Source organism: Lemur catta, chromosome 7, assembly GCF_020740605.2.
Source record: "Lemur catta isolate mLemCat1 chromosome 7, mLemCat1.pri, whole genome shotgun sequence".
In the NCBI taxonomy this organism is placed as follows: domain Eukaryota; kingdom Metazoa; phylum Chordata; class Mammalia; order Primates; family Lemuridae; genus Lemur; species Lemur catta.
The window spans coordinates 103315819-103323392 of record NC_059134.1 but is presented as its reverse complement, the minus strand read 5'-3'; the positions used below and the strand labels follow the sequence as shown (position 1 = coordinate 103323392).

Below are 7574 nucleotides of genomic sequence, written 5' to 3'. Positions count from 1 at the left end.
GCAGTTCGCCACCGCACAGCCCTGGAGGTTACATGTCTGCCATCAAGGTGTTGGCAGGGTCGGCTCCTTCTGAGGGCTCGGAGGGAGAATCTGTTCTCTGCCTCCCCCAGCTGCGGGTGGCTGCTGGTGATCCTTGGTGTTCCTTGGCCTGCAGAAGCATCACCCTGATCTCTGCCCTCCTCCCCAAGGGGCTTCTCCTTGGATCTCTCTACGTGGCCTCGTTTGCAGGAGGACACCAGTCACATTGGATTAGGGCCCACCTCGTGACTTCAATTGCCTTCTGTAAAGACCCTATTTCCAAATAAGGTCCCGTTCTGAGGTACTGGGGGTAGGACTGCCACATCTTCAAGGCAGGCAGGCACGATAAACACCACCCATGTATTCCCTTGTCATCCCTAGATCACAGGTGTTAAGAAGAAATCAGGGAAGAACATGATGCCTTGGAGAGCAAAATGGGTACAATTAAGGATCCTCCAAATCTGATTGTCTTTTGCGGGTATTTTTGTGAAGTATTTGGATATATTTTATGGGAAGAGGGGAACCCCAGATTCCAGGCACATTAGGTCGGCATTCAGTTTTTGTTAAAAATGCAACCCACTACACTAATAAATACACCCTAGGAGAGACTGTTATAAATGCATATACAACTAAAACCAAACTTTTGCAAAACAATTCTTATTCTTACAGCGATTAATAGTCTCAGGTATTTTCTATTCTATGTGGTTTTATTCCATTTCCTTTTTATAAAAGGCTAGTTAGGGTTCATTATATTGACTAAAGACCTATTGATGGTGTCTACTCAGAGTCCAAAAAATGCTCTTGAGTTGGTCTGATGCCTAGGCCTGGGGCTCCACTCCCCACCCTAGAGAAGCGCAAATTGGCAAATTGCTCAAGAGAACACCAGGCCAGAGCTTTGGTTAATGACAGTGCGGCAATGGTGTGAATTAGCCCCATCGGGAGAATGAGAATAAACTGCAAGATTCAGTGTCTCAGCAAAACTTTGTGACACTCACCTCCCGCCCCCCCCACCCCCAGGCTCCTGTTTTCAAGGCTACATTTGTGTGGACACAGCTGGCTAAAATTCGTCTCCCCAGCCCCCACCCCCACCCCAGCAATGTGAGGCTCAGGCCTCAAATAGAAAGCACTAGAAGACAGGGGGAGGGAACAAGGTCTTGGCATTTCATGGCATGTTTTAATAGTTTTTAATACCTTTCCCAATCATTTACATCAAGTCCAGCAGGGTTCTTTTTATGCACGATAAATGCTTATCGTTTTATTCGGCATGTCAGTGTGCACAGCACATACATCGCAACGTGGACAGGCACCTGTACAAAACCACAGACAGATGCTGAAACGGTGTGTAAATACAGAAACCTCAAATCCCCATCACAGCAATAGGAAGACTTTACAGTGTTTCAAAGGTACGGTTACATCCCTGCACGCATCACGCATGATCTGCTGACGAAATACATATACGAGTGGCCAAGGGTGATCAAATTCTGCACCTAAGACATCTTCATTCTTGACAATTTGATTGGGCACTGAAATATCTCATAATAATTTAATGCATTTAGGACAATCATGGTTTGTTACTATGTGAATACATTAAATACAGAAAGTCAACAAATTATCCCCCCACCCCCAAACAGTATGGAGACACCTAATCATCATCTGTCCTCAACACTGCGGGACTCTAGGGTGTGGTTTAAAAATTTAAAAAGTTGTATCACATTGTATGAACAGCAGTTTAAGATGTGTGGTCTTGTCTCAGTGGCTTCACAAGTGGCTTCTTTCTTCTTAGGCCTTGGTTAAGAATAGTATTTTAAGTTGATGATTTGCATTCAAACAAAGAGTTTTCAAAAGGAATGTGAAAGACAAAAACTCCAATCAGATTTTCCAGTCTTGCTGTCTGTAGACTCCCATAAAGTTAATTTGGGAGACAGTTCAGAAACATCCTAGGAGAGTATTAAAGTCTTGAGGAAACATTCGGAGCATTTCTGGTAGCAAGCTAAGGTCATTTTGTATAAACTCTAAAGAGTCATTCATTAAAATTAAATGTTTGCCATCACCTCGGAACTTTTTTTAAACATTATCGACCCCGCCTATTCCATGGTTCTCTCAACGACAGGGGTTACATTTGTAAAATATATAAAGAAAAATATAAGGTTACTTGGTGACCATATAGTGCACTCTAACAGCTGTCTGCAAATATTTTCACCATGATTACCCTTACTAAAAGTAAATCATAGGGTAAAGATAGCTCAAACGTGACAAGGTTCCAATGGGACGCACCGACGCTATCTGCAATCCTTTTTGGCTACATATGGAAAAAGAGCAACTTGGATGTCAAACTCTTGCACCCAGTCTGAACTTTCTGCAGATTTCGCCGGTGGTTTAAGGGTTTGTGAGGTAGATGTTAAATGCACTTAAGCAGGGAATGCATCAGAAAGCCGCACGCTCCTCCTTGCAAACACTGCACCAAGTGTCTTTGTACAATTACACGGACATTTCACCTAAAAATAATGGCTAGTTCTAGCCCAAAGCTCCCCAAGCACAGGGGAACCTGTTTTAGGGGAAGGCTGGTTTGTTTTTTTAATAAAAATATATTCTATTACATTATCAGATGTACCTGCTATCACAAATTACATTTCATCGCTGGTTTCTTAGTCGTGCTTGCAAATACACCATCTCGTCCATTTCTAGCCTTCTGGCAGGACAGCGATTCCTTTCTGTCAAATTTACAAAATAGCTTTGTCTTTTCCCCAATGGCCACAGTCATGTGGGCTGTGGCGGATCCAAAAAAGGAACACAGGAGTTTATAAAGTTGTCCAAGGGTCTCTCCCATCTGGTAGATCGAGGAAGATTGACTACAGGAAAGTTCAAAGGTCAGTCTTGGCAGATCTAAAAACAGAGTGGCAGCGAGTGCTCGACAGTGCACTTTCTGTACCCGCAGTAAACCGATATGTCCCGATTAATAGCAACAGGGCACAAAAGGAGTGGGCCGCCAGAGATGCTGGCCTGGGGAGCCGACACCCGGCCCAGAGCTCCCTGAACCGATTTCCAAAGCCTCAGGCAGGCCTTTCCAGACAGAGGGATGCTCATCGCCATACCACAGGCCGATGGCTCAAAACAGGGTTGACATCGAAATCTAATGTCATTGATTTTAAAAACACAGAATAGCAGCACACTTGTGACAATTTTTTGCCAAGTTAAATAAATCCAATGGTAAGATTCTCCACCGTTGCACAGAAAAGTCAGAGTTGTTTTTTCATTTGTTTATGTCTTTGTTCTTTTCCAGAAAAATACGAAACACACCCACAGAACCATAAATAATTTGGTGGCAATATATACACATTTAAATAATTAATTTAAATATCTTACACCTACTCTTGCATTCAACTCTTCATCCGAAGAAAGTGCACCAAGGTGGCCCTCGGCGCTCCCCTCCCGGGGGCTTCCCGAGGCTGAGGCAGGGCTCTTCCGGAGGGTCACAGCCTGGGGAGGAAGTGGGTGACCTTCATGGTGGGTGACACTCGGTTACCCTTCTTGGTCTTCCCGTTCTTGCTCAGGGCGATGAACATGCCGGGGTACTTGTGGGACTCGTACGCGTTGTAGTTGTTGGGAAGGAGTGTCTCCTTGAACTTGCACTCGTCAGTGAAGAAAGGCTGCAGCAAAGGAGGCCAGGGTTAGTGCTGGGCCACCTCTTGGGCAAGGGACCCTGGGGGCAGGGGGCAGGGGCTCCCTTCTGTCCCAGCCCCTGGTCTGGTCTGGGAGGTCTCTCCTACCCAGTTAGGGTGTCAAGACCCTCACAGGGTGAGAAGGCCACATGGACATGATCAGCCCACAACAGCTGGTGCTCCTGCCACCTGCCAGGCACCTAGCAGCTAGAGAATTTTCTCTCCACTGTGTCCGGTGTCCACCCCAAAGACCGCAGTGCTGCCAGCTGGGACCTACCCCTCTGGGCTATGAAGAAGGGCTCCCAACCTCGGGGGTGGGGGGTGTCCATTCAAGGATGGCAGGAACCTCATTGTCCCTGCCTAGGGGCTGCTCCCTTTTTCCAGGCCTGCCTCTGGGCACTTCCAGGGGTTTGGGGGTGGCACTGCCAGCCCTGCCACCTGGTGACCCCGCCACCCTTCCGTGACCCAGGAACAGGTGGGCCTGAAAGGGTCACAATCCTGCTGTCACTGCCCACTGTCCCCAGCTAGAGGCCTGGCCAGACCCCAGCGGTACTCACCGAGCCATAGAGCTTGCCTTTGCTACTCATGGCCACGAAGAACCGGCTGGCAACGCCGGAGATGCTGACGACGCCGCGCTCCACCGGCGAGAGCTCCAGCAGGCCTGGGGGCGGGGCGCAGGTCATTCCCGGGCCGGCGACCCTTGGCCCACACCGCCCCTAGGCCTTGTAAGCCTCCGGGGACCCCATTTCTGGAGCGAGGTGAGAGTAAAGAGCCCACCGGCACAGGCCGCCCCCAAGGGCTCCGAGCCCAAGCTTACGCTGGCCCGGACTAGCTTGTCTCATGTCGCCTGGGCCAGTGTCCCGGGCCCCCGCCGGCGCCCTGTGCCCACGGGCGAAGGCGCTGGAATTCGGCGCCGGGAGCCGAAGGCGGGGAGGCGGGGATCAACCGCTAGGGTTGCACTCGGCTGCTGGAGCCAGGAGCGTCTGTGTCCCCACGTCCCCGTGACAGAAGGGATCGGAATCTGGGTCCGCCCGGCTTCCCTGGGCCTGTGAGCAGGTGCCCGCCCGGGGCCTCAGCGTGCGACTGAGTGAGTGGGCAGAGGTGGCGGTTGCCCCTGGCTCCCGACCTTTCCCGCCCGGCCGGCCCCACTCACTGTCGCCGGTGTCCGCGTGCACGCCGCCGATGCGGCCGTCGGGGAGCACCTGGAGGTGGAAGCCGATGCCCACGTTGCAGTAGAGCCGCCGCAGCCGCTTGATGCCCAGCAGGTAGTCCCCGGCGCCGCTCTGGACGGCCGCCTCCTTGGGCTGCGTGGCCACCGGCAAGCGCGCCAGCGAGCGCGCCACCAGGCTCTCCCAGCGGCGCTCCAGCTCGGCCTCCAGCGTGCCGTTGGGTGCGGTGGGCGCGGCGGCGCCCCCTCGGCCCGCCCAGGGCGCCAGTAGGGCCAGCAGGACCGCCGGGAGCAGCGCCGCCGTGGCCGTCCCGGACCCCGACATCCCGGCCCGAGGGCCGTGCGTCCGTCAGGCGGTCCGTGCGCCCGGGAAGCCGAGGGCAGAGCTGCGTCTGCGGCGGCCCGCGGGAGCGCACGGCCCGAGCCCTGGCAGGGGGCGCGCAGCCGAGGGAGAGCGGGAGGCGAGCGACGGGGCCCCCGGGCGCCGGGCGCTACCCGGGCTGCATGGGGCGGCGGGCAGCGGCGGGAGGACACGAGTGGGAGCTGGGACCCGCGGTGCGGTGCGCGCCAGTTTGCGCGCTGGGCCGCCGGAGGCCGAGCCGCTATATATATAGCCCGGCGCCCCCTCCTACTCGCCCGCTCCCGCGGGGGGGCCGTTCGCCTTTGCCTGGGCGCCCGGGGCGCTGTGGCGCTCGCGGCCGGTCGCAGGCCGCCTGCCAATCAGGGCCAGGGGAGGGGAGGAGGCCGGGGACTAGCGCCGCAAGTGCCACCTGGAGGGACCCCCTCCCCCACCGTTGGCTCCGCCCGGCCCACGGACCTGTTCGTCCCGCCCCTCGCGTCTCCTCCACTTCTGCTTTCCAGCCAAAGTTTTGCCTCTTGCACTCTGTCCCTGCGGGTCTCCGTCTCTGCTGGGGCCGCCTGGACACAGCCCTAACGTGACACCCTCAGCTCCGAGTGGGCGCAGGAGCCAGCGGCCACTCCCTGCGTTTCGCCTTTCGGGGACTCACAGGAAATTGGTGCCTTTGCGGGGGCCTTAAGGACTGCCCTGGGAGCGAAGGGTGGGTACGGGCAGTAAGCAACACCGGGCCGGCTGGGCAAGCGCGCACCCAGCGGCCACAGGCTGGAGGGAGGCGAGGCCCCCGCCTTGGCCCCGCGGGCTTGGCGCGTTTCAGGGATCGAGATCCGTCCACAAAGTGGACGTCTGCCTGAGCAGGGGGCCGCGAACTGGGTGCTGCTAAGGGAAGCCAACGGGCAAGGTGGTGGAGATGCGACCACGGGAGGCCACTGTCCTGCGCCTGCACCTCCTACGCGCACCTGCCTCCAGGGAAGGGCCGGTGGCAGGGCACAGGCCCGTAGGGGATGTCCACCGTCCCGGGGCCCCCTTTGATTCTATGGCTAGAATACTCACGTGCTAAAGCCAGAGCCCTCAACCTAGCAGGACCCAGGCCAGGCCTCTGGAAGGCTCCCTCCCCCCACTGGCGGTCCCCACCCCCTACTGTGCCCATTATGGCCTGTTGGGGGCGGGCTCGCTAGTTGGGCGGGCCCAGCTAGATGCTGGCCCACCTAGGTGCGAAAATCCCTGTTCTTTGTGGTACCTGAGGAGCCTAGCCTGCCACCTCCCAGCAGGCCCGCCCAGCCATTGCTGCAGGGGGCTTGGAGCCTACCCCACCCCTTGCTGCCACCAGCACCTGTGACCAGAGATGTCCCCAGGCCATTTCAACCTCATCCACCCCCCACCCCTGCGGTTGCTTATTCATGCCACTGGAGGGGGCCTGGGAGGCCTAGAAAGGGGGACACTCAGGGGCCACCGAGCTGCCTCTGTCTCCAGACTCCTCAGCGAGGCTTGTTGCTCCTCTCTGGGCCCACAGGGTGTCCCAGCAGCACTCACCCAGACCTGCCTTCCTGGGCAGCCTGTGGGACCCTGGGCACCCCAAATGGGCCTGTGGATCTATTGCCAAGAAGACAATCCTGGCCAGGGTGCAGGAGACCTAGAATCTGCCCTCACTTGCTGTGTGGCCTTGGGCAAGTCCTTTTCTGTCTCTGGGTCCCCATTTGCAAAATGGCATGGGGGGGTGGGCTTTCTTCCTTCAGCCCGGGTCTACCTGAGCTCCTCCCCTGGGGAAGTGGGACCCAGGCCAGGAGACCCACCTGTGCTTGCTGACCTGGGCAGAGGCCCTCTGATGCCTCTCCCAGCTTCTGATGGGGTGAGGCCCCTCTCTTGCCAGGACTCCCCAGCAAGCTTAATTTCTACCCCCCTGGGGCTCCTCCCTGTCCCTCCTGTTTGCTGGTAAGTTCTGCAGAGGGCCCTGTGGGCAGCTGATGTATCTCCCAGAACTGCTGGTCGCCCTGCACGCAACATGCGCTCTGGTGACTGAAGGACTGACAGCCAGCAGGGGTGTTAGGAGCTGAGAATTCCCGTGGGACTGAGCTGAGGTCTGGCTTTCCTTCTGTGGGTCCCTGAGCCTACCTCCGCAGGCCACAGCCTCCCCGACTGTCCACCGGAGCAAGCAGAAGCACAGGTGACGGACAATTAATGGCGTGGTCACAGGTGAAGGAGGCACCTCCAAGCACTCGCTGTTGCTATTTCCATCTGAACACTTCTCCATGCCCCCCACCTCTTGATCCAGGTTCCCCTCCCCCTCGGCCACTGTGCTCCAACCACGCTGGCCTTTCCATCTCTCTGCCTTCCCACTGAGGACTGTCCCCAGATCTTCCTGTCCATGACTCCT

At 56.3% G+C, this 7574-nt stretch overlaps 1 protein-coding gene across 1 annotated transcript; it reads right to left on the bottom strand.

Annotated features, from left to right (window-relative positions):
- Positions 1-1178: 1178 nt before the first annotated feature.
- Positions 1179-5489, bottom strand: FGF4 (fibroblast growth factor 4). Its single transcript, XM_045556821.1, has 3 exons — positions 4831-5489; positions 4235-4338; positions 1179-3665 (listed from the first exon to the last, which is right to left on the bottom strand). The coding sequence occupies exons 1-3, from the start codon at positions 5168-5170 to the stop codon at positions 3489-3491; spliced, it is 621 nt and encodes a 206-aa protein (XP_045412777.1). The 5' UTR covers positions 5171-5489; the 3' UTR covers positions 1179-3488.
- Between the last annotated feature and the right edge of the window lie 2085 nt (positions 5490-7574).